At 50.8% G+C, this 27,065-nt stretch overlaps 3 protein-coding genes across 3 annotated transcripts; 1 reads left to right on the forward strand and 2 right to left on the reverse strand.

Annotated features, from left to right (window-relative positions):
• Positions 1–4,852: 4,852 nt before the first annotated feature.
• Positions 4,853–8,131, reverse strand: LOC117843931 (aquaporin PIP2-1). Its single transcript, XM_034724695.2, has 3 exons — positions 7,427–8,131; positions 5,476–5,616; positions 4,853–5,320 (listed from the first exon to the last, which is right to left on the reverse strand). The coding sequence occupies exons 1-3, from the start codon at positions 8,039–8,041 to the stop codon at positions 5,207–5,209; spliced, it is 870 nt and encodes a 289-aa protein (XP_034580586.1). The 5' UTR covers positions 8,042–8,131; the 3' UTR covers positions 4,853–5,206.
• Positions 8,132–20,688: 12,557 nt separating this feature from the next.
• On the forward strand, positions 20,689–22,868 carry LOC117842323 (ATP synthase subunit d, mitochondrial). The gene is made up of 5 exons (XM_034722726.2): positions 20,689–20,966; positions 21,639–21,720; positions 22,197–22,261; positions 22,403–22,489; positions 22,553–22,868. The coding sequence occupies exons 1-5, from the start codon at positions 20,790–20,792 to the stop codon at positions 22,652–22,654; spliced, it is 513 nt and encodes a 170-aa protein (XP_034578617.1). The 5' UTR covers positions 20,689–20,789; the 3' UTR covers positions 22,655–22,868.
• A 2,528-nt stretch (positions 22,869–25,396) lies between these two features.
• LOC117842370 (aquaporin PIP2-6) lies at positions 25,397–26,851 on the reverse strand. The gene is made up of 3 exons (XM_034722792.2): positions 26,123–26,851; positions 25,893–26,033; positions 25,397–25,786 (listed from the first exon to the last, which is right to left on the reverse strand). The coding sequence occupies exons 1-3, from the start codon at positions 26,729–26,731 to the stop codon at positions 25,676–25,678; spliced, it is 861 nt and encodes a 286-aa protein (XP_034578683.1). The 5' UTR covers positions 26,732–26,851; the 3' UTR covers positions 25,397–25,675.
• Between the last annotated feature and the right edge of the window lie 214 nt (positions 26,852–27,065).

Genomic DNA, 27,065 nt, shown 5'->3' on the forward strand with positions numbered 1-27,065 from the left:
CTTTTAATTTCTGACCCCGACTAAATCTACACGCTAGTTTGGCTCCTGGTACCATTGTTAAATTTCTAGGATCTCTAGGTGTACGTCTAGCGGGTTAACAACCTGTTTCTTAGGGTAAAAACAAGCCTTAGATCTAAACAGGAACAACCGAGAGTAGTCGAGAGAGAGAAAGAGTAGAGACAGTGAGGGCACCACCATCGGCTTGGAGGACAAGCTCGCCATGGTGGTGACAGCGGTTTTGACGGCGAGGGCGGAGACGGTGGCGGCGAGGTGGCGGTGGTGCTTCCCGCCGCTTCAGCGCTAGGGCTAGATCGAGTTATAGGGTTTGTCGGTGGGTCTGGTGGCACGGTGAACCTTAGCGTGCATGCCACCGCCCCCACCTCCTTTTATAGCGCTGCATGACAAGGGCTCGCTAACTATGTACGGTTAGGCGTCCCCGATCAAGGCACGACCAAGGACTCCGACTCGGTCGTTGGACCGAGTCAGATGAGATCAATGTGCCAGTACTATGAATTACGACAAGAACCCATGTGTGGTTCTAAATTCCAATATACTGCCTCATTTTCTGATAAAGAACCCAGGAGCTCCACGGTGGGCCGTGGGTACTGCGGCTACTGCGAGAACCAACGAATCAGCAGTTCAGCACAGTGGGCGGCCATTCAGGAGAGCAATGCGTAGCTGCGGGCACACAATCAAATTCTTGCTTCGAATTGAATGAATGAAGAGAGGCAAGATGCACTGAACGGGGCAAGCCTCCAATTTCCAACCGCAAAGCACAATCCATAAAGAAATTTGAGATCCCAACTATTCTGCGCTGGACGGGGCAAAGCCTGAATATTGAACAATGCATGTGCGGAGTCGAGGCTTCCGTTCGCTTATGTTACTATCGGTCGACTGCCGGCCTGATAAAGCGAGGAGATGTTCTCTTGGGCCTGACGGCGGCTTACGACTTGGCGGAGAGCATGGTCGAGGAGTTGAACGGACAGCTCGAACATTCCGCGCGGAGACGCACTTGTGTGCAGCGGCCAGTGGGCCTCCGGCGGCTCCCACGACTACACCGTCGAGCTCAACAGCGACAAGCTGTCCGGATAGGCCAGTGGGCCTCCGACGGCTCACAGCGGCAGCGAGGATTAGGGGGTGTTTGATTCTTCCGCGTATTCTAAAATTCCTATAACAAGAGATACTAATTAGGAGTATTAAATATAAACTAATTACAAAACCAATTGTATAGATGGAGATTAATTTGCGAGACGAATCTATAAAGTCTAATTAGTCCATGATTTGACAATGTGATACTACAGTAACCATTTGCTAATGATTGATTAATTAGGCTTAATAGATTCGTCTCGTGAATTAGCCTCCATCTGTGTAATTAATTTTATAATTAGCTCATGTTTAATCCTCATAATTAGTATCCGAATATTTGATGTGACACGATAGTCAGTGGAACCGAACACCCCTTAGGCCTAGTTTGGTTTCTCCTGCTTATTTTTAGCACCTGTCATATTGAATGTTTAGATACTAATTAGAAGTATGAAATGTAGACTATTTACAAAACTTATTACATAAGTGGAGGCTAAACGGCGAGATGAATCTATTAAGCCTAATTAGTCCATGATTTGACAAAGTGTTGCTACAGTCAATATTTGCTAATGATGGATTAATTAGGCTTAATAGATTTGTCTCGTCGTTTAACCTCCACTTATGTAATGGGTTTTGTAAATAGTCTACGTTTAATACTCCTAATTAATATCTAAACATTCAATACGACACGTGCTAAAAATGCTAAAAATAAAGTAAAGGCACCAAACGCAGCCTTAATATGAGTGGAGAGGAAGAAGCATGGAAGAAAGAATGGCATATGGGTCCCACCACAAAGGCTGCCACTAGGTAGATGACGTGTATCCAGGTAGGCACCTCCCATGGGTCCCAAAACCATCGTTGAAGCTTGCAGCCTTTGACCTAGCTCCCTGGAGAGCCGAGAGTGCAGCAGCACCCGCAGCCTTTGGCCTTACCTTAAGAAAAAAAAAGTTTCGTGCCATCGATATATGGTCGAGTACACTGCACTACAGCTCGTCACGGTACGCAGCAGCAGGGAAACGACAAGGCACGTAGCATTGATGAATCTAGAAGAGCCAGCACCATCATCTTTTATAATACAAGTACTGTACCGGTGTACCTGGCGCTGGGGAGTGGCTTTATGGCAACATCGGACACAATAACTGATCCTGATTAGGGCAGCTTAACTTTAAAAGAAGATTGGCAACTAAACAAAGCACCCGGAGGAGAGAACATTCTCTTCTCGCCCTATCCACATTCCATCCCAGCCACCATCGCTGGCGCGCCGCTGCTGCTGGGACGTCCCGCTAATCATACGGAGGAGTAGGCCGGAACGGAACGGATAAACAAGCCGCTAATCGGCCGGGCGGCCCGTCTCCAATTATTGGCTCCACATTCCCCCGTTAGGTGCACGATCACCAGCGGGAGCAGCTGTCCTTCCTCCATGCTAATCTTTTCTTAACCGAGCAACTAAGCACCCCCCTCCCCTAACCCCTATGACCTGTCACGTATATTGTGTGCATGCAGTGCAGTTTGCCAACGCATTGGCGTGTTTTGGGCTCTCAATCATTCGCCCACGGTCGCTAGCAACCAGAGGGGGAAAAGAGAGACTTGGGTCATGTTTAGTTGCCCAATTTTGAAGTGTCAAAATTACTGTGCTAGTACTGTATCACATTGTTGCGTTTCGTTTCTATTTGTAAATTATTGTCCAAATATTGACTAATTAGGCTCAAAAGATTCGTCTTGCAAAGTAAAACAAAACTGTGCAATTAGTTTTTAATTCCGTCTACATTTAGTACTCCATGTATATACCGCAAGTTTGATATGACGGGAATCTTCTTTTTTCCCACTGCAAAGGTTGGGATTTAGGGCGAACTGCACAACGCCTTGCCTGACAGACCGCCGAAGGAAGCTGTAAAATCTTGGCAGCACGACGTCGTGCTGCCGCTGTAGTAACCACGGCGTTTGTCACGTAGCGGATGGGTGGCAGTAATTTCGCCAGCGGACAGATGAAGAGCCAGCGGGGGTGGACGGGCGGTTAGCTAGCCCTGCGAGCGTGCCCGGCGCCTATTTTCGCTGGGAGGCTCCGCTGCTACAGCACCCCCGCGGCCCCGCCACATGTCGCCAGTTTTTTTTTTTCAGGAGGAGCTGGAGCAACAGGACGCGCGCGCAGGGCAGGCAGGGCACATGGGATCCATCCGCCCATTCGGCCAGGCCGAGCCCTGCGGCCGCGGCAGGCGCAGCATGGGCACGGCAGCAGCAGCGTTCAGTCGCCGGTCAAATCCAGACGCTAGCGCGCGGGGGCGTGCCTACTGCTGCCTAGGAGGAGTGGAGGACTGGTGGGTGAGCAATCCTTCCAGGAGCGGCCGAGCCGGAGCACTGTTAACGGTGAACCCGAAGACGTGCCCATGCCCCATGCAGGGCCATGGCCATGGCCATGCCTCTCTTTTCCTCGCCAGTGTTTCAGAGTGCATGCAGCAGGAGGACGAAGGAGCATGGTGTCCACTGATTGGCCCTGGCCTCTTCTGCCACGCACCGCCCGTTGATATCCGGCCGTCCCGGAGGAAGGAAACAAACAAGTCACAGCTCCGGCCTCCGGCTGACCGGTTGAATCTCGCGAGCGCGTCTCATCTCAAACGCCGTACCACGAACCACACCCTTTTCCTCGCTCTGCCGTTCTCCGCGCACGCAGCGTACTGCAGCAAGCTGCCATGCTGCTGCGTTCAGCGTTGGCCTCATGGTGAAGTACAGTGAAAAGGCCCAGGTCACCCACCAAAAGCTCTGCGCCTCTGCTGCATTTGTTTGACGGCCAGTACTCCGGATCTTTGTATACTCCAAAGACCGTTTGGTTGGGCCCATCCGTGCCCTGGGTTGGGTGTATCCGATCGCAATTTGCAGAGGTCTGGAATATACCACAAGTCCCAATTTTCAGCTGAATGCAGCGGTGTAAACCTGAAAAATGAAAGTAGGGCGGCTTATCCAAGCAAATCCTGGGCGTCAGCCAGGGCCACGAGTGGAATGCTCAGAGAAAGCGTGAGTGGCAGCAGTCCGAGTGCTCGCTCACATCTTTTCGCTTTCTGGCGCAGCGATCATACGCGCCTAGCATGCCTCGATGATTCAGCAACAGGAGCAAGCAACTTTAGCATGATTCCGAGCAGGAACCGTTGCATCATCAGGATCCAGGGAAAATTGCGCATGGTCTGATGGTCCTCCCAACTGCTGAAAAGCGGCAAGCCAGGGTTGGCAATGGCGCCCCACACATCCCACTACGGGAGAAGGTGACAACGACGACCGGACCGGGCGGCAGCTCAGGACAGCTGGAGATGTCACGAACCAAACACCCCATGATACTTGCTTGGTAGCGCGGGTCGAGCTAGCATAGCAGCAATGGTGACAGCCGTGGCCCGTGGGGGATTCAGAGGATTGGTAGGGGGAGAAGAGACGGATGCAGAAGAAGAATCCATGGAGGGCGATGACGATGAGTGAGTGGACTGTGTCTCGCTCACCATGTCGTGATGAGTCACCCAATAGGGTTTGGTTTCTCGGTGGTTTGGCGTGGAGCAGAACAAAGCAAGAGCACAACTAGACCTGTGCGACTGAGCATGCGTGCACGGCCACGCCTCGTGATACGGCGGAGAGCCTGCTGGTCATGGAGGATGATGAAACATGCGGAGAGATCAGAGGCCACTTTATCGATCACCTGAAGTGCAATCAGAACCCGGAAGAGAAAGGAAAAAAACAGATCGAGCAGGGTATCAGGAACAAAACAAAACGAGATAAGACAATGCAATGCTTGGGACTGAAGGATTCTCAGTGCACAGGTTGATTTAGACAGAAGCAAGGTTTCACTGATGACGATGATGATGATGATCGTCGCTACATAATAATTAAATAGAGATACATGCTAGGAGGGGAGATGGAATAATCCCTTGACAGATTACGACACATGGTTGATTACAAGGAGGAAGGAAGCCAAATTCACGCACGCAGCTGCTGAAACAAAACGACCAGCGGCAAGAACTTCACTGATGATGATGATGGCAGATTGCAGACTTATTCTCCCCACAAAGCGTCGATCGCCATTGCTTCAACACGCACACGTAGCAGCCTTTGCGAGCAGCTCTCACGGTAATTCTGAAGACTAGTTTCATGCGTTGCTCCTGAAGGAGCCGAGGGCCTTGATGGCGCCGGCCCGGAGGATGTACTGGTGGTAGAACGCCGCGATGGCCGCGCCGGCGAAGGGGCCGACCCAGAAGATCCACTGCGCAACGAAAGGGGATGGATGACAAAACCGTCAGATCAGAGAACACAGCAAGTTGCTGGTGAGTGAGTGGAAGGTGAAGTGTGAAGCATGAACTGTGACAAAGCTCGTTATGTGAATGGAGATGGAACAGGGTGAGTGGAAACATAACGTACGTGGTCATCCCATGGCTTGTCCTTGTTGTAGATGACGGCGGCGCCCAGGCTCCTGGCCGGGTTGATGCCGGTGCCAGTGACGGGGATGGTGGCCAGGTGGACCATGAACACAGCGAAGCCGATTGGGAGGGGAGCCAGCACCTGAAAATTTTCACAATTCACAGAGGGTCAGCAAAACATAGCTGAAAATAAAAACAAGCAAAGGCAAACAGATTAGAATTACTCGTGCATGCGTCCAAATTCTCGTCACATCATCATGGCCTAACATTTTCCAAACTAAAACAAGATGACAGGCTACTTCTAAAGCAAGTGGCCAAGCATTTCTCCAAGCAAGTCTGTCAGCGTCAGGAACGATTAGTGGCTAAGAAAAGGAGACCCTCTCGTCATGCATGCCCCTTTCTCTAGGGAAGGAACTGGAACACCAAACTTCGTTAGTGGCCTCTGGCTTTTAGCGCGCGACTTCACCTCGGCCGATGAACCACCACCAGGGTCCTCACCACGGCATATTTTGACGGGATGGGTCGCGCGAAGGCAGGCCATGGACAGACATCACGTTCCGTCACCTCGCCGCCTCACGCGAAAGGGATGCCCACTACCACTAGGCTACCCCGATTTCACCTAGCCACACGCTACACGTTTGCGCCTAGCGTTGCTTTGGACCAGCGGTGAATACGAATTCTTCAAATTCACTCCGTGTGTGGTTACGTTTCAGTACGTACCATACGGTGGTCCGTGGAACCGTAGTACACGTTGGAGGATTTCAAGAACCAACGGTACGGTGCTAATAATTCATCATGGAGGGGTGAGACGCTAGAGTCTAGAGAGGAGGCTCACATGGCATGGGACACAATCACACAAGGGAGGGAAGGGAGGGGGAGGACGTGGCCGAGCGTGCGTGCCCTCATCACACGACAAGGACGACTGGACCCGACGGACCATGTGCTACAGTGGAGCCGCGGGCCGGACCAGGCCCAGCTCAGCTTTTTACGCGCGCCGGTGGGCCCGCGTGTGTACCGCCACCACCGGATGTTACGGTGCCGTCATGCACGGTGGGAGAGCCAGCCAGGTTGACGGGAGCAGTAAAAATCTGGAGGACGTAAAATTGCAGAGATTTCTACAGTAGTACTCCGTAGTAAAATTTCAAGTCTAGAGATAAGGTTGGAGCTGATTAGCCCCGGGTCTCTCTATCTGTATTTATTTACTTTACTGTTAGGTCCGGGGAGTCATGGCTAGCTGGGCTATTGAGGCCTGTGAGGGTGACCCGGTTGCGCTCTGCCGCATGCTCCTGTGGATGTTCTTGAATGTTCCAGCAAGTGTGTGTTAATAACGGTCATTATCAAGACTACGGAAGGCTTAATGACAGTTCTCCGTGTGTAGTGTACTAACCCCTTGAAAATTAAGTTGTGATATTTAGAATATTTGGAGCTTAGGCATCCACACATCTCTTTCAACGGTCAATTATTTCTTTCTTTTGGACAATGGTTTAGCTGAATTTCAAGCTTTTGTTCCTCTATCTAACAATAAGCAGCCTCGATGAATAACTTGTGTAACTAGGTACAGACTACTCTAAAAAAGACTAGGTGCAGACAAAATGAATCGTAAGTGAACCTTTACCTTTCTATCCCCAGCAAAAAACGTTCTATGGGCCGGGAAAGAAATCCCTTCTGCCTGGACGCCTTTGAAAGAGCCAAACTGGATATTCTCTTGCTTTTATATTGTTATTATTTTCCTTCTTCACCGGAACAAAGGAATTTCTTTTTGTTCGCATTTGCCCAAACAGTATAGATGGGCAAGATTAGAGCATGCTAGCATCGCTTGAGCTCTAATTAAGCTAAGTTCGCACAGACATGAAGTAAAAGAAGCTAATAAGCGAGCAAGCTAGCAGATCGAGAGAGAGAAATAAATAAAAGAAGAAAAAAGCAGGAGGCCGTGGCGTTGGTCGGGTGCTCACCGGAACGTGGGAGTCGCGGGCGTTGCGCTTGGGGTCGGTGGCGGAGAAGACGGTGTAGACGAGGACGAAGGTGCCGATGATCTCGGCGCCGAGGCCGGTGCCGCGGGAGTATCCGGAGGCGAGGGAGTTGGCGCCGCCGCCGTACCTGTCGAAGTAGGCGCTCTGGAACGCCTTGACGAGGCCGACGCCGCAGATGGCACCCAGGCACTGCGCCACGATGTAGAGCAGCGCGCGCACCAGGGACACCTTGCGCGCCAGGAAGAGGCCGAAGGTGACGGCTGGGTTGATGTGCCCCCCCGAGATGCCGGCGGTGCAGTAGACGAGGACGAAGATCATGCCGCCGAAGGCCCACGCGATGCCGAGGATGCCCACGCCGCCGCACGCGTCGGTGCCGGCCACGTTCGGGTCCGTCTGGTGCTTGTAACCGATGACGGTGAGCACGGTGATGTAGAGGAAGAGCAGCGTGGCGATGAACTCGGCGATGACGGCGCGGTACAGCGACCAGGAACCCAGCTCTGCCGCGTCGATCAGCGGCGCCGGGGGAGGGTCCGTGTAGTCCTTGGCGGCGAACTCGCCGCCGCCGGCGCCGCTCTCGATCACGTCGTCCTTGCCCATGGCTTGGTCTTGGCTTAGCTTGGCAGCTGCGGGACTAGCCGGCCGGGAGCAGAGGTTGGCTTGCAAGAAATGGATGAGAGTGGTGGGAGTGAGAGGTAGAGGGTGGTGGTATTTATGGAGGGAGGGGGGAGTAGGTAAGTGACAACACAATAGTGCTGCAAGGCTGGGGGTGGGCCATGGGCGCTTGATTATTGCTTGATGGAACAGAAAATTGAGCAGCTTCTACTATTAATTTCAAATTCTTTCGCTTTTTTAGTTTCTGTCGATAAGGTTGAATGGGCTTTTCTTTCATGTTTTATGAGAGAGGGAGGGTCCGCCTTTTGGGTTTGTTTTCCTGCTCCAATGATGCCGGTTGGATAAGCTAGCTACTGGGGGTTTGTGCTGCGAAGCCAAGGGGCTCGGCCCTTTTTTTTTCCAAGGAAAAAAATGAATAGAACTTTCCAGGGACCGAATGGAATCTTGGGAAATGAAAATGAAAGAAGAATATTGGTTCGTCGAATACGATAGACCGTTGCGCGTTTTGCTCCTAGGAAGATGCATTTGTGGTTTCTATTATACTTTCGGTACGTTTTCTTCTTGATTATATTGTCCTAGAAATCAAATAGCTAAAATTGAAGACCCAAATGACTTCCGTCTCTCAAGTCTCTATCAGGAGGACGAGAACCACCGAGAAAACAAGGTCAGAAGTTTGGTACAGCGCCGACCAGAAGTTGAGATGATCGATATTCATCTCTTTGAAAATAAACATTGATCTTACACCGTTTATTGTATTGTATCAAAGCGGAGCCTAAAACACTGTTCTTCCCTAGGACGTACGTACGTGTCTCTTGTCACCGCATCGATTATGTAACATGCTCCGTTCTTCTTCCCCTCTACGTCACCGGGAAGAAGCGCCTTGCCTATTCAAAATTTTATTTCCGGTAAGCCATTTACGTCCGCAACGGCATGGAGCGACCGAACGGAGGAGCGTGCAACCTGCAACTGATTCCAACGCATCCTCCCCTCCTCAGCTATGTACTGTATCCCAACATTCTTTTTTTTTTTGAAAATGGAAGAACAGCTCAACAGTTGAAGTGTATTGATAGCATATCTCCTTTGAGAAAGCCTATTTATTATGTTATCGTCTACGCCTCCACGGCTAGTTTATACGCCGGCTACGTAACGACCATAACCGGCGGGGATACCCGAAATCTCCTGACCATGTGGCAGACCGCACCAGCCGAGCGGAGAAGATGAGCGAGATAAACAACCACCCGCACTTGCTCCATCCCGATGGGTGACTACTGACTAGTCGCTGGCGCGCGCATCATCGTCCGCGCTGCCTCTCGCAATCAGTGAGCCAAGATGCGCTCGCTCGCGTTGGCGTCGCACGGAACGGGGCCGAGAGCGCGGCCGCGCCGGCCTACGAGCCGTGCCATGCGTCGCGTTGGACTTGCGGGTCGAGCGCGTGGGGAATAAAATTCGAGCCGATTGGTGGTATATGGTCGTGCTCTCCTAGTCCTATGGGTTGGTGATGGGCTGTTGTCGACGTCGACGCATGGCACGGTCCGGCCGGCCGCCCGGCGCGGCGGCACCGACCTGCGCGCGGCACGGCGTGCGGAGAGAGCGAGAGGCGCTGCGGCTGCGCGAAGCGGGGATGGAGATGGAGTCGTGTCAGCGTAGTGCTCCTTTCTTATCCTTATCCCCCGCCCGCCCCCTGGCGCCGCGCAATCATGGCCCCCGCCCGCAACGGCCTGCAGCCTGGCTGCGGCGGCGCTCCGGTCCGGGCGCGCGGCCGACCGGCCAGCCTGGTTGGGCGAGGCCATCTCCGTGCACGCATGTGCGGCTCAGCGGCAGGGTGGAGGGGTGCTTGGGTGGAGGACATATCAGCAGCAGGCACCCAGCAGTCGTTGCGCCGCGGGGCAGGACGGGTGTGCCCGCCCAGGTGGGCCTCCGTCGCCGCTCGCCAGGGCAGAATGAGAGATGAGATCAGATCATCGCTACGGCGACTGCCGATGCGGGCTGCGCTCGGCCGGCCGCGGCCGGTTGGGCGTGGCGCAAGTGGGCGCCGCCGTACGCGCGCGGTCCCGGCCGTGCCGCGACGCGTGGTCATCTCGTCCGGGGACCGTCCGGGGGCGTGGGGTGCTTGCTGCACGGTGAAAAGGCTCTGGCGGCCAGGAAGGTGAAGCTGACACCGTCATTTCCGAGTACGTACTGGTAGATCGCGCGGCAGGGGCAGGGCGACAGCATAAGAAACAAACGGAGTACGTGATGACGACTTCCGTGTCCTGGCCGGAAGGAGGAGAAGGCCCCAACGGCAGCAACGCCAATCCGATTTCCGTTTGCAACCAGTTAAGCGCGACGGCGACGATGGGTGCGTGAAATGAATCTGCACACATGCAGGTATGCGTCACGGGGATCGTGTCCTGCCTGCCTGCCGATGCTGAGGAGATCGTCCTCGTCCCAGCCACTCGGCCAGCGCAGCCAGCCTCCACGATGACGAATTGACGATGAGAGAATCAGAGATGGTCCTGGTCCCTGGCCCCTCCGGCCCCCTCGGCCATCGGCCAGCCTAGCTAGCTGGCTGTGGCGCGCCCCCGCCTGCTCGCGAAGCGCGAACCCAATCAGCGCCGCGGATCCCCCGGCGCAGCGCATGCACGTCGCGTCGCGTCAGCACGCGCGCGCGGCCCCGAGCCAGCGTGGCGGGGGCCAGCAAACGCTCCCTGGCCGCGGACCCTCCAACGTTCACCTACGCACACCCGCACCAGCAGGCCACCAGCTACTCCGACTCGTCCGATCCTAGCTGCTCTGGCGGTCTGGCCCGCCTGGATCCGCTTGTGGAGTGGAGCGCCCCTCTAGCAACACGCCGTGGAGGGCCTAAGGCGGTTGCCGCCAGCGCCGGGTTGGTGAACGGCCCGCCAGCTGGCCCTGGATCTCTTCCCTTCCCTTCCATTCCATCCATCCGCCTCCTTTTGGATCGCTAGGGTCGGCCATCCCATGCCGTTCTGATCCTTCCAGACCGTTCTGCCACCCTCCGAAATCTGAATTCCACATCCCTATCCGCGGCCGGCAAGGCCTCGCCCGCGCGCGCTCACTGTTCCAACGGCGACGCGCCGCGACGCCGACAGCGGCTGGGCCTCGGACCGCCACGCCGCGCGCAGCCACACGCGCCCCCGTGGATGCGTGGGCGCAACGGCTACGTGTCGCGCCTCGCCTCGCGCGCCGCAATTCCACATCGCCTTCAACGACTTTTCTCCCACCCTCCGCCCGCCTCGAGATGCCCGCACATTGTTCTCGTGTGCGTCCACAGTGCCAGCACTGTTTGCCAACACTGTCCGGAAGAGCAAAGAGCGCAGCGAGAGCACTCGACGACTCTGCCAGGCCATAAACGACGATGCTCTGGCCTCTGGTTCGCTGCGCGCGCGCGCTCTTTTTCTCTGCGTGCGATTCCTTGGTTTTCTTTTCTCCGGGAGTTTCTGGCCAGGGAGGCGCCCACCTGTCCATGGGAGCCCGACATGCCCGATCCCCCGTATCTCCGGGGCGTCGATGTAAATGAGGTCAAGCGCCATCCACAATCACAAGGATTAATAATCCCTTGCCTTTTATTACTAACCCAGAGGCCAGAGCCCAAAACAGGAAAGTGCAGCGGGGGCTTCGAGACAGTTCGATAAGCCTCTGTCTCTACGATCACACAGATCGATTAAACAAAATCTTGCCTCTACGTACGGCGTTTGCACTTTGCATGTGCCGTCGCTGCTGATCAACCAGATTACTCGGGAAAAAGCCTTGTTTATTCCTTACTACTGGCTCAAGCACGGGGCGCCGTGCCGCACGGTGTGTGCGAGCAATCCTGCTGCCGCTAGCCGGGCAGCTCGTCAGCGTGCCTTGTTGACTCCGCATTCTCTAGCTCAGCTTAGCTCCCCCAACAGGGCAGGAGGCAGGCAGCAGATGAGGATGGACGAGCCCAGTCACGTTGCATCACGCGCCGCGGCATGCCTCCTTCCGATCCCCGGCTTCTTGGTAGCTACCTGCATGCACCTTGCAGGGCGCATCGGGACTCGCGCTACTCCCGGTCGGTGGCTCGTGGAGCGGCAAGTCAGGCCGTGACACGTCACCGGCTCGCCAATTTCGGACAGGAACCCAGGGTGCGCCACGTCGCGCCCGGCAAAGCTAGACGCGTCCTCACTCCCTCCGTCCTCCGATCTCTCCCTGTACTCCTGTAGCTGTGCGTGTACGGCCGGGCATATGCTATTCTGCCGTGTGCTACCACTGTGCGTGATGCCAGCGAGCAAGCGACGATGCGTGCACACGCCCGCTCCGGGCATCTCTTTGAAATTGTAATCCGTACTAATGCCGCCAACGTGGCATGCATCACAGCACTATTACTCCGCTTTCCGCTATTGCTTCCACGAGCCGCTACCGTACCGGCGTGCCGCCCTGCTACTCTGCTAGTGCTACCCATTTGCTGCCGTTGGACCCGCCGTCCGGACCTTTTCTCGGCTCTGTTGCTAATGACCGGTGTACAACTAATGTGACACGAGAGCTTAAAGCATGCGCATAATACACAGCATCTTCAAGCATACCAGGAAAAAACGAAAGAAACCACAAAAACACTTTAAAGTACTACCTCCGTTCTTAAATAGATGACACCGTTGACTTCTTTCATTCATTTGGCTATTCATCTTTTCTACAAATATTTTTGCAAATAGATAAACCTACAAGTTAAATCTAAAATATATTTGTAATAGACATAATGATATATATTCTACTTTAGTTAACTAACTTGTCCAATAGATATTGATGGTCAAAGTTGAAGTAAAAAGTCAACGGTGTCATCTATTTAAGAACGCAACTCTGGACACACGCATATGCAACTCTTCAATGGAATCACACGTTTAGCCCGCGTGGCAAACGAATCAAATTAGCCCTAAGCTACTAAGGTTGACGCCCTCCTTTGAATACACGTTTTGATCTCCACATATACTTATCGGGCTTACATTCTTTTTAAAAAAAAATCTCGAGCTTATAATATTTTTAAAAAACCTTCTTTTGCAAAAAAGATATTCTCAGCCTTGTGCCTAGAAGTCCGTCAAATTTATGACGCCACAATTTTGCTGTAACACGGCTTAATAAGATTAGCCGTTGTGGAATATAAACTTACCTACCCCATCTAGCTGCCATCGTCTTTTCCTACCCAGTACGCACCACCCGTAGAGTCACTTGCAGCCTCGTGGCCGCCAAGGATTTTATTAATTTTTGTTTTCTCAAATTTTCGGTTCCCCAACCCACCCGAAATACATGAAAATCCGGCTGAATTCTGGACAAAAATGTGTATCCTTTGTGAACAGTTGTATTTTTCCGATACCTAACCGTCAGCATCCATCCCCCAGCTGAGCTGTGCGCTCCCTGCGCTGCTACGGTAAGAATGGACGTGCCTTTCGCTCGCGCCCCCAGTTTTCACGGCCGCCACGCCACGCCGGAAAATGGAGTGGAGCGCCCACCCCCACCCCCACCCCCACCACCACTCTCCCTCTCCCCCTCCTCACTGGCGCTCCGAAAAGCAAGCCAACTAGCCAAGCGACATCGACGATGCCGCCCGGCGCGCGAGATCGCTTGCAAGGCAACGCACACCAGCGCCCGGGAAGCTAGCTAGCGAGCCGGCCGGCCTCCCGCACTTGTGAGTTGTGACCTGACCACCGAAAGCCAGCCGACCGGCGCGGTGGTCGTGGTCGTGCCGGTCGTGCATGTGCGGCTGATGGACGGGTGATTCACCCTGTCTCCTGCTGCCGATGCCGTCCTTTTGAACGGAGCACTACTTGTGTTCGTTCGGCTGCAGGTTTCGGGTTCCGGACAACAGTGGGAGCCGGTGGCATGCGCGGGTGGCTAGCTCCAGGACACACAGACAGATCGAACCTTGCTAAAGCAAAAGTCACGTGGATCTTGCGTGACCCTGCTGTTCTGTGTCCTCTCTGCTGGGTTCACGTACTTCTGCAAGTTTTCATATATGTACTAGTCCTGCTTGGTTCTCTAGTCCATGGGTTGGACTTCCACTTTAGTCCATGAACTAAAGAGTATTTGATTCCATAGATTAAACTAGACTAAAGTTCATAAATGTTGTTGAATAAAGATACTTTTGCCCTTCTTCCTCCTACCCCTGGTACCCTGCGTGCAAAAAACATCATCCTAAGATCGGATCCGCGGTCCATCCATGGCAGTTCAGGAAACCGCACCCCAAGAAAAAATGAACAGAACCCACTATATCGTTGTGAACAGATCCAGAGTAATCCCCTTGCTCCCCACTAGAAGAAATGAACAACACCCACTAGATCCCCACAGTGCTGATCCCCGAGCGCGTCGGGTGCGCTATCCCCTTGCTTGACACCAGCGGAACGGCCGGCGGTTGGTGCGCGGGAGGTTGCGCCGCGGATCTACCTGATGGCAAGGGGGAGCGGGCCTGCGTCCACCACGGGTCTGTTGACGCTAAAAATCGGACAATGATTCCGGCTCCTGCGTCGAGCACATGACTCGGGAGAATCTGCTTAGCTCCTGTTCGGGTTATTGCCCTGGTGCGGTTCCTGCGGCGTATCAGTCAATCTGACCTGTTGATTGACAAGAAAAGAAAGGTATTAAATTCCAAAGGTTCGGTTGAGGTTCCGATCTATTTCAAAGGATGTATCAGCGAATCGGCCGATTTAGTGTAAGGATGACCGGCTATGAAATAGCCGATAACCACGTGGCAATTGTAAAAGAAATTACTGGAATAACCTAAACAATGCTACAGAGACAACACTTGGAACAAATCTAATCGGTTGTGGGATGATAAATAAAATATTAATATAGCTGACAGTTCATATCTCAAGCTGGATAACTGGTGATAAAAAAACTAAAATAACAGGTAAAACCTATAATTCTAATAAATATCGGTAACTGGTGAATAAATCTAAACAAAACAACAGCGATGTGCCTGAAGTTAAAGCTTAGATATTACTCGATACGCGGAACTTACAAATTGGCCGGAGATCGTGTTGATGTAGTCCTGCCAACTTGCACGAACTCGTGAAAAGAAAAAAGGATTTCGTGAAGTTGCCGACTTGAAATTAAAGTCACGTGAAAAGGTAGATCTGTATTAATGATTGTTGTGTTGTTTTACAAGCCTTGCGAGGCACCTATTTATTCCTTGCTACAACTGATTTTCTAACCGACTATGATTTTATCTCTAATTCAAAATAACAAATATTTACACACGAACACAACTTGCACTGGAGTCAAACACTATTCAACTTTTCTATGGGCCAACCTTTGTCTTCATCTGGTCGCCGCCTTGGTCCATTTTAGGCCCACATCGGCCAAGCTGCTCCGGCTCCCAATCGGCCAGTCTTCATCGACTCCCTCGGCTAATCAGCCGAAACACGATAGCTCTATCAGCTGATTCCCCCAGCCATAGCTTCTTGCTTATCCGCATCGGCCACTTTTCTCCCCTTGACGCCGACCTTAACACGTGTCAAAAACCGGCGTCAACAGGGTCCACCACGGTCAGCCTCCCCATGCCCCTCGCCAGAGCACTTGCAGCCGGAGGCACTGGTGATGGCATCGAAACTCGAAGCGGACATGGGCGCAGGCGGCCACGCGAAAGTCAAGGCTGCCGTCGCGGGGGCGATCACTGGCACTGCAGGACGCGGCGCGGCGGGGCGGACGGGTGCCTCCGTCCTCCCTGCGCCCAAACGACGGCTGCTGTGGGTGCCCGCCACCGACGCCTTAGCCTCCGACCCCGCCCACCTGGGCCTCGTCCTCCGACCCCGCCTCGAGCGTCGCGACTAGCCCGTGCGGCGGCGCGAGAGAGGCGGAGCCCCACGCTGGCGCCGGCGCGTCGTTGCCTCTCGCTGGGAGGGAGGCGGAGCATGCATTTGGTGGCGTCGTTGGCGAGGGCATCCACGAGGCCCGCCGCACCCCAGGTCCTTGGCGAGCGCGGCGAGGGCTGGGCGGGAGGGAAGCCGGCGTTAGGGTGGGGGGGGAGGAGCGAGTGGCGGGCGGTTGGGAAAATGGCGGTGGGGAAGGGCGCGGGGGTTGAGGGGGAGGGTACGGGGGCAACCGAAAATTTTAGTCGGTTTTAGGAGGGGGTTGGGAGGACTAAGTTTTTAGTCACTTTTTAGTCAGGTTATTTGACTCTTTAGTCAGTTTTTAGTCACCTTTTAGTCCAAAACATTTTAGAAGGTGGAACCAAACAGACCCTAGTAGATGTCTAGATGGATGGTTGATAGTTTTTTCAGAAGGGGTAAAAAAGATGATAGACTGTTGATGAGATGCAGTCGTCCAAGCATGCATCTCCGGTCCCTCTGCAGATATGGGCGTGGATGCTTCTGGAGCCTACCAGAAGCAGAGGAAATTTCCAGCGGGGCCCTGCTACACACCAGAGGAAAGAGACGACTAAAAGGAATTTGGAATTTGTGAGCAAGTACTACTACACATGCTTAAGGTCGTAATCGGGACAGCAGGTCAGCAGCCCGAGAAGAACGAGAGGGCCGAGCTCTTGTGGCTAGGAGACGCACGGCGGTGTAATAACTTTCCCCGTCACCCACGCACGGGCCGGGCTGTCCACGTCGTCGGCGGCGCCGGTCGCTGTCCGTGGCCGGTGGCACTGGTGTCCCTCCGTGAGTCCGTGTGTCCTCGGATCCTCTGCAGACGCACTGCCAGCCAGCAATGTTGTGATTCGCACGCACTGCACCGTCGTCACGCGATGCATTCTCAAACCACGGAAAGGCAAGGAAACATATCGGTCAAATGATTGCAGAGTTTTATTTTTTGCGCGCGGGGGTCGTTTTAGTTTATGCAGATGATTCTCGTCGCCGCCTAATCTCCATGGACAAAACCGAATACATACTAAACTCGATCATGTTACGAGCGCGCAGCAGGTTCTTTAAAACCTTGTTATTACACGGGAGGTTACGCATGCATGGAGATGGGATTCCACGAACAAAGCATGTTCTTCAGACAGTCTCATTACAAATTTGGGCACCCTGCAGCTGTTTCATCAGAAGATAAAGCCGCCAAAACTATAGTATGTTATCTGAAGGTGATCATGGGGTCGATTAGTGGAGATATAAACAGATTATCATTACAGCCTGCTGCTACATAGATATACTTGCTGATACATCCATCACCGGTTTGGTGGTGGCTAATGATCTAGGAGTATCCTGCTGTGCTCTACCGTGGGGCTAAAGGCAGATCTTGTGTTAGTGTAGTGTACACCGAAAGTCAGCAACTGCTGCCGGCTGCTGCGCTGCAACTGCATCTCGATCTCGTGTTTAGGTCGGCAGTCATTCTTGCTGGCCACTCAGCTACGATGACGGGATCATATGCTTATTCCGGTTTCCCACTCCAAGCAGCAAGTGGCGTACGTGTGGTGATCTAGTCACTTCACTGTGTAATGTTTGTGCTGTAAAAAGGAAAAAAAGAGAGAACATGCATGCCAGACTACCCTCTGGCTTTGGCTCGCCTACATGACCTGCCTGCTCCCGTCGTTTGGAAGGTGCGATCCCACCTCCCACGGCGTTCAGGACAAGATCGGGTTTCAGAGCGGCCAGGATGGCACACAGGTTTTACTCACGCGGTACGGTACGGTGCAGGTTCTACAGAAGCAATGCCGTCATCCGTTAGTGTCCAATTCTCATGGGTGCTCAGATACTAGGGCTTAAACTTTAGCAGTGCCACATCGGATGTTTGGTGCTAATTAGGAGGACTAAATATGAGTTAATTATAAAACTAATTGCAGAACCCCGAGCTAATTCGCTTAAGCCTAATTAGTCCAGCATTAGCAAATAGTTACTGTAGCACCCCATTGTCAAATCATGGACTAATTAGGTTTAATAGATTCGTCTCGCGAATTAGACTCCATCTGTGCAATTAGTTTTGTAATTAGCCTATGTTTAATACTCTTAATCAGTATCCAAATATGTGCTAAACTTTATCGGGTGGTATCCCAACACGCCCTGAGCAAAAAGACCAGTTTGCCACACGGAGACCGCCATCAGGGAGTAGGTACGCTGTTGGAGTAGCACATATGCCAACCAATTTCTGTTTTTAGCACAGTGAAATTTGCAAGAACTGAGAGCCTTCATTCCTAAATCATCTTATCTTATACTCCTAATCTGTCAATGCAAGCCCCAAGCCTGATGAATGATGATCAGGTATCCGTTGATGCTCGGCCAAAACATGATGATGGACCTAAACGACGCAACGGCCATCATTGCCGTGGCCCGTTCGCTCGCTCCAGCTATACCGGTTAGCGATGGACGTACTTGGACAGACATGGACGCTTTCGGATAACATGGCCGTGACATGGAACTGAATAAGCCTGCTACCCAACCCACCACAATCAGGCTGATTGGCGCATTAAACTACTCCATTCCCTGTCAACAAAGAATCGCATTAAACCAAGACGATTCTCCAGAGATATAAGTTTGTATCAGCTAGCATCATCTCTCATTCTCCCGTAAGATATAGCAGCACCCAACCATAAGATAAACGCTAGCAGCCGCATCCTGCAGTTGCCTCTCTAAGAAAAAGTCTCGCCTTGATGACATGAATCGACAAACAATCAAGCAGCAGACACACACGGGTCTCGCGACAACAAAACCAAAGCGAAGTCCGATGAGCTCGATCGCAAGCGGCCGGCCGGCCAGATCAGAGCGAGCAAACTTAGTCCTCTGGTCGGCAGATTTCCGCGGCGATGTGATGTGACCATGCACGCATCATCAACCGATCTGGACGACGAGCTCGTGGCTCGTGGAACAGTGACCCGGCGCGGCAGGGCCCTGTTGGAGAGCGACGTCGCGGGAGAAACTTCCGTGCCCTTCCCAATAATTGGCCGGGCCGGCTGGCCGCCGGAGCGAAGGCGAAACAGGGCACCGCCGGAGGGTACTGGAATCTTCCGGCTTTTCGCTTCGATGCCACGCTGCGCCAACAGTTTCGGCAAGACGTACGCGCGCGTCCTGCACTCCTACTGTCGTCTTCGTCTTGCCCAATTCTTTCTTGGCTACTACAAAGCCTACGACACACGCCATGCGAGGAAAGGAATGGTCTCAACGATCGATGTTCCAACGCATGAACGTTAGTTTTGACCTTCGTGCTGGAATCATCTCTCTCTCTTTACAGCGATGCGTGATTGCGTGATTGCATGAGTCAAGGACACCAAGTTGCTGTTGTTGTCGCGGAGCTTGATCATACATGATCAGAAAAAGGCAAAAGCAAATGCAATCCGATTTCCGTGTTTAGGGCAGCGAGTGGCCAAACAAAGGATGGTGCTTAAAGATTGTTAAACCGGAGGCGGAGGACAAGAACAGCGACCTCCAGTTTTTTCTAAACCCGTGGTTTGGAGGAGATTACTCGGGGGCGCGGGCACGACAGCGACCCGCGAGCTAACGGCAGCCGCGAGCCTAGTCGTCGTCGTCCTCAGCTCCCCGTGGGGATGGTGGTGGGAAATAGAGAAATGGCTTTGGGGGTGGCAGGGCTCGCTAGCTGGGGCGGTTGCGTTTGCTGCTGGCCTTGGCCTCGCATGCTCTTGGATGTTAATGGTAATGGGAGCATTAGGTGACAGCACCTGCTGTTCACAGCTGACAAAGACCGGGCCTGGAGCTAAACATATCCTTCGATCTCCTTCCGGTACCAGCCACGTCACATGCCGTGACCTTTTAGCGCGCCCTTTTTGCATGCACTCCTGGATTATTCTGCGGCTGCTGCTGCTGGTACTATTTTTCAGGTCTAGGATAGCGGATAGATGATCCTATACGATTTCAGTGACATGATCGATGCTTCCCGGGATTTTTCATGCGCTAGTACGTTGGTGAAATGGCAAGACGATTAGTATTGTCTGGGGAAGAATCTTGTACCTTCCACTCATATCAAGGATGGCCTGTCAAGTCAATAGTTAGGACTTCAAACAAGAGAGTCGATCGATTACATCCCAAGCCTAGATTGATGGAAATAGACGGTTTTCACTGGAGAAGAAATGTGGTAGTATCATAGACGGAGATTCAATTGCGTACTATTCTACCCAAAAGACGACATCTTTTTCCGAGCATTTTTAAATGAAAGTTTTATTCGGCAGGAAACATTAGGCTTTTTTTTTTGTGTGGCAGTACTGAAATGGTACTTCTATAGTAATGGTGGTTTTGTGGCTGGAGTAGGATTGGCGTTTTGTGGCAGGATCGAGTACTTTTATTTGGTAATGGAAGCGTGAGGTAATCCTCACTTGCTGCTTCCCAACTAATAAAGACCAGCCTAGGATTAACATATCTGAATCTAGTACCAGCCACAACGTGCTGTGACTTTTTTGCTGATTCGCTCTCCTGGTCTAGTTATTGTTGTGCACAAGGTACCAAAAAGTCTTGGTCGTCCAATCATATATTCCTCGCAAAAAGATCAAAGACTGATAACATATGCTTTTCAAGATTTGATTTCAGTGAAATGGTTTGACCGGATCAACAGTTTTTCCCCCCAACATTTCATGCGCAGTAATATTTTATTAACTTTATTAAAACAGAGGAGGTGCCACACACACACACTCGGACCTGGTCCGATTCCCAGCCCAGCCATTCGTTTACCACAATGGCCGGCCCATTTTGAGCCCACCAAGAAGGCCCAAACGAAAGAACCCAAAGGATCACTCGCCACCGCTTCTTCCGTCACAGGCTGTCCCCCGCTCCATCTCCGAGGCGAGCGTAGATCGGCGGCGGCGGCGGCGCGAGGAGGAGAGAGAGGGGAGGCGAGCAAGATGAGCGGGAACGGCGTGGTGAAGAAGGTGGCGGACGCCGCGGCGAAGGCTGGCAAGGCGATCGACTGGGACGGCCTGGCGAAGATGCTCGTCTCCGAGGAGGCCCGCAAGGAGTTCGCCACCCTCCGCCGCACCTTCGAGGACGTCAACCACCAGCTCCAGACCAAGTTCTCTCAGGTACTTGTGCTAATCTATCTCTCCCCTAGGGTCTGGCTCGTCTGCCCTAGATCAGGTTTGGTCGAATCGGCGTTTTGTTCGGGCGATTCGTAGCATCATGGAGCACCAATTTATTCATGGAATCAGGGCCGTTTGTTACATTGCATAATATATGATGATATGATGCAGCCGCACATATGTGCAGACCGAAACACATTTCAATAGATCGTCAAAAACCCAGGTCTATGTACTGCCCATTGATACTGAATCAGACAATGCCGAATGTAGTGTGGGTTCTGGGTAAAATTTCCATTTTGTGTCAGGCTTTTTCACTTCTGATGCATGCAATCCACCAGAACATGGATCACAAATTGTTTTGATGTCCATCATTAGCTGTGCAAAGATTTATACTCTGACATGTTAACTGCTTGTATTAAGTAGATAGTCCTCAGTAGTATTTCACATTGCCAAGCAGCAATTGCTTGTATTAAGTCGTATTTTTCACATTTACAAGCAACATCGGCTTGTATTAAGTAGATAGTCCTCTGACATGTAAAATTCTTGTAGTCTTATTTCATTGTACTTGTGCATTGAGTTGATACGCCCTTGTCAACCTTCGAAACAGGCACTATCTCTTCTTACATTATGGCCTTTTGGGTGATCTTCTCAGTATTACTTCAATTACTCTTGCAGGAACCCCAGCCAATTGACTGGGAGTACTACAGAAAAGGAATCGGATCAAAAGTTGTCGATATGTACAAGGAGGCGTACGAAAGTAAGCATGAATTCTCCTCCCCGTCTTGCTTGTGTTTCTGGGAACTGTTACGCTATTAATTTGTAAGCAGATTGATAGCGTTATTTTTAGGATTTTGAACTTGTGATCTATGCTTGGATTGATAAGCACATCAGATCCAACTTCCTTATTATTTGTTTGTAAAGTTCTATAGAAGTTTTGTATAAATAAAGGGTGCTTCGCATGTGCATTCTAATATCAGGTGGCCGTTAGAAACCATATGCTGTGTATATGTCTGGTTAGAAAGTTCAGTTGAAATTAGTGTAAATGGGCTGCTAATAATAGTCTGTGTAGATGTCACATTACAACATCGAACTCTAAGATGGTCCTGGCTTACCAAATGATTAGTACTGGTTGCTCCTGATTGCTAGTCTTTGAGTTATGGATATTCTTATGGTTGTAGGCACTTTTTACCTATTTAACCTCTTAATGTGGCGTGAATCATGGAATCATTGCAGGCATAGAGATCCCCAAGTATGTTGACACTGTCACTCCACAGTACAAGCCAAAGTTTGATGCTCTGGTGAGGATTCACTGCCCTCTTTATAATTTTCATCTTCCTATTCTGTGCTGACAGTCACTGTATTGCCAAACTGAATTATCATTTGATTGTTGCCTCCTTCAGATATTGATGATATTTACTGTATCTGTATGATTTACATAGTTGGTCGAAATGAAGGAAGCGGAAAAGGCATCACTAAAGGAATCAGAGAGGATAGAGAAAGAGATTGCTGAAATGAAGGAGATGAAGGTGAGGTTGCTCTTTAGCAAGCACGGAATTGCACTCATGCTAATGTCTTGTCTGTACATGCAGAAAAAGATCAGCACGATGACAGCTGACGAGTACTTTGCGAAGCACCCTGAACTCAAACAGAAGTTTGACGACGAGATCCGCAACGATTACTGGGGATACTAAGGCACATCTAATCTTCAGCTTCACCCTTCTTTGGAACATCCAATAATACATCTTTTTCACCTAAATGCTTATGGAAGCTGACCATCCAAACTTGAATCGCATAGCGCATGGATGGGGCGTGCCAGAGTTCCAACTAACTTGGCTGTTCTTGTACCATGGTCAAACCTCGTCATTTTGAGGGTCATCAGCTTCTATCATATGAAAATTTTGTTTTTGTTCCTGAGTTCCTCCAACGGATAGGAATTTTTTTGGTTCCTCGGTATACTCATCCTTCTTGGCCAAGCACCAAGACTGGTCTCTCCCATCTTATACTGGAATTTACTTTATTAGTTTTCATGCACCACAAGAGAATTGGTTCGATGTACCCTTCATAAGCAATTCATCACCGTGAACAAATTCTGTTCTTGACGTGCATCCTAGTGGTCATAGTTGCTCGGAACCATGAAATCCCCATAGAGCATATGTGCACTGAAAGTTCACCCAGAGATTCTTGACATGCTCGGTCCTGTGGACGGCAAGCTTATCCAGGACGTGTGACGGTTGAGGCGACAAACAAGTTTCAGTTCTGTTACAACTGCAGTTTACTTGCACCGTCGACGATCTTCACCTACCCTACTGAAAACTGCGCATAGGGAAAGATTCAGTGGATATCACATAACTACGCGCCCTTAACCTCAGGGAATCTGTATGGTGAACTACTGAACTGCCATTATTCTGGTGGCAGAACCAAATAACCAAAGTAGTGCGTCTCAGTGTGGTGCTACAAGGGGATTGTGAACAAAGAAGGAAAGAAAAAGAACAAAAGAGGAAGAAAAACAGTACCATTGGTTTATCAATGACACTTGTGAATTGTAATGAAACCACTTGTCGAGTTGTCGTCAACAGTTAATTGTTGCTTTCAGCCTTTCCTAGAGCTAAAATTGATCAAACTTGGTCAGTACTCTGTAACCTAGAAATGCCAAAATTTATGTATTCTGATTGCAGCCCAAAGATTCCAAACAGGCTTACTCCTGTGGTCGGCAAAATTTCGCAGGAACTGCTGATGTCTGAGAAGACAATAAGCTTCAGTTCTTCCACGGTGCAACTGCCGACACCAACACCCCAGGCCCACATGCATACTCGAAAGGTGCATCTAAAGGAGAAGATGTATATTTCAGTGGACATGTTACAATTGACCAACAAATGGATGACTGAGCAGGCCACCGTCATGATTCATGAACTGGGTGAAAACTACTGAAGCCTTTGCTAAGAACTAGAGCTCAACAGTTGGGCTCTGTGTTTTTTTAACTCCTGGAGTACATATGGTTTCGCTAAGCTAGACAGGGACATGTGAAGGAACAGGAGCCAGGAAGTGGAAACCTATGGTTCTTTGGACATACTCCGCTCCATTATCGTTTGCCAAGGGTATGTATCAAGATTTAAACTTTACAATCTTTGATCAATCAATTTTTTATTTTTATAATGTAAACTTTGTATGGTTGGATTCGTAATCAAATATACTTTCAATGATTTTATAACCATAAACAATATAGTACAAGATAAATGAATGGTCAAAATGAATTTGAAGACCGTGCTAAGTCATACATGTCTTATAAAAAAACGGAGGGAGTAGGTTTGATGTTTACCTTTAGGCCCCGTTTGGATCCCTTCATTTTGAAGGAATTGGAATCTATTTAATGGAGTAGACTAATTTATCTTGGAATGTGGGATTCCACAACTTTCCAAAGTTTAGATATAAGCCTATGTTAAATTCATAGGGTGGGAGATGGAAATTGATTCTATAGATTATGATTATTTGAATGGAATTCAATTCTTATAGCTCGCTCTTCGACTCGCTTCCATGTAGCAGAAATGCAGCACATAAGTATCTCTCTCACATGACCAACAATAATATACAAATATATTCCACATGCAATTATATTAGCTTAATTAATTTATGTCTAAATTATGATTATTAGAATGGAATTTAATTCCAAGGATCCAAACGGGGCCTTAAGATAATCGTGTTTATTTACTAAAGGTGACGGAAATATAAAAAATGTACTTGCTTAATCACAAATAGAAGCAGTTTAGGACATGAATACAATGTACAAGATGAAACTTTAACCACCAATTTATTTAAAAGTACATTATCTTGAACAGAGAAAAATATACATCATGAATTTACTTTCATGATTAATTTAGTCGCTAAAAATCCTTATGTTGCAAAAAGTATTTGCATTTTTACTCCTAGATTGTCAAATTAACAATGTTTGACTTAGAATAGTGGAAAACTATATTTAGGAGTTCGTATTTCTTCTTAATTTATTTAAAAAATTAACGGTACTATATTTTCAATGGTATGAGACATGCCCGTCATTCATCGATAACGAGACACCTACGATAAAAATTGATTTAAAAGTCAATTTATTCATGATATTCTTGTGTACCCATATACCCTAAACATAATTTATAATAAAGGAGTTGATATGCTCTTGGTGACTGATTTTTCCTGCTTTGGTCAATCGATGAGCCCACCGGTTCCTAATAGGACAACGATCGTTCCTTTGGTTCGACGCGATTATCACATGTGTCAAATCTACGACTCGTACCCGAGTAAAGATGTTCCACCTCAAGGAACCTGACTAGTTGAGCTACATTAACTTCGCCAACCATGATAGCCATAGAGCCCCATATTTAATTTACCAGCTTTATAACATTTAAAGCACTCTTCCAAAATACTAGTGTCAAACTTGTATGAAAGAAAAAGAAAACGATCACTTGGATCCCTTCATCTTTATTAATTTGACTTCAAGCCAACATGGTGCACACACGCAGACAAAGTTACACTTGCTTTCCACAGCACACACAAATACTTGCTCTGCCGTTGCTGGCAGTTCCAACACTTAACTGAACCTACTACTGCTACTACATTAACCACGCCGGGGCTCTCCCTCTCCGTTCAACTTAAACTCCGGAGGAGGAAGAGCTCAGTATCGGCCGGCCTGCCCGGGCGTGGAAGTCCTCGACGACGAGGTTGGCCTAGGAGTTGCTCCGGAAGGAGCCGTAGCCCCTGGCGCTGGCGCGGAGGACGATCTGATGGTACAGCGCCGCGATCGCCGCCCCGATGAACGGACCCACCCAGAAGATCCACTGCAAATGAACAGAATTGTCAGTTTGTTCCCGGACAAATTAATCGATGAAACCATTGCTAGCTGCTGCAATCTTGCACAATGTGCCAAGGGGAGAGATGCAGTACCTGGTCGCTCCAGGCCTTGTTGTTGTTGTACACGACGGCGGCGCCGAGGCTCCTCGCCGGGTTGATCCCCGTGCCGGTTATCGGGATCGTCGCCAGGTGCACCATGAACACAGCGAACCCAATTGGCAGCGGCGCCAACACCTGATCAGTTTGTTCGTCAATACAAACAGAGAAAATGACTTTCCACGCGTGCAAGCAGATGACAACTCAAAAGTGTGTGGAGCAATTACCGGGACGTGTGAGTCGCGGGCGTTGCGCTTGGGATCCGTGGCGGAGAAGACGGTGTACACGAGCACAAAGGTGCCAATGATCTCAGCGGCGAGGCCGGTGCCGGTGGAGTACCCGGCGCTGACCTCGTTGGCGCCGCCGCCGTAGCGAGCGTAGAAGCCGCTCTGGAAGCCCTTGACGAGCGCGACGCCGCAGATGGCACCCAGGCACTGCGCCGCCATGTACAGCACCGCGCGCACCAGGGACACCTTGCGCGCCAGGAAGAGGCCGAAGGTGACCGCGGGGTTGATGTGGCCGCCGGAGATGCCGGCGGTGCAGTAGACGAGGATGAAGATCATGCCGCCGAACGCCCACGCGATGCCGAGGATGCCCACGCCGCCACACGCCGCGTCGGGGCCCGACGCCGACGCGTCCGTCTGGTGCTTATACCCGATCACCGTCGCCACCGTGATGTACAGGAACAGCAGCGTGGCCACGAACTCGGCGATCACGGCGCGGTACAGGGACCACTTGCCGAGCTCGTCGATGTCCACTAGCGGCGCCGGCGGTGGGTCGACATAGTCGCGGGCGCCGCCGGCCTCGAGAGCGGACACGTCGACCTCCTTACCCATTTTCGCCGGCTTGGCAAGCTGTTGCCACTGCCAGAAGCTAGTTTGCAAGAGCTGCTTGAAAAGCTATTAGTGCTTGCTGTGTTGTGGTTTTGGCCTTTTGGGGCTCTTATGGGCGGTATTTATAGGGGTTGAAGGTACATGAAGGTTTATGCTGCAATGCATTTTATTTGTTTTGATTTTGGAGAAAAGTTGGGTGCTCATGAGTAGCTGTTTTGCATCCAGTTAAGTATGAACTTGTGAGACTCCGGATAGGAACGAGGTTGCAAAATAGAGGAATAAAAAGCAAAATAGAGGAATAAAAAATACTGGAAGAAAATAGGAAGAGATATTTGGA

This window comes from Setaria viridis, chromosome 2, assembly GCF_005286985.2.
Source record: "Setaria viridis chromosome 2, Setaria_viridis_v4.0, whole genome shotgun sequence".
Lineage (NCBI taxonomy): Eukaryota > Viridiplantae > Streptophyta > Magnoliopsida > Poales > Poaceae > Setaria > Setaria viridis.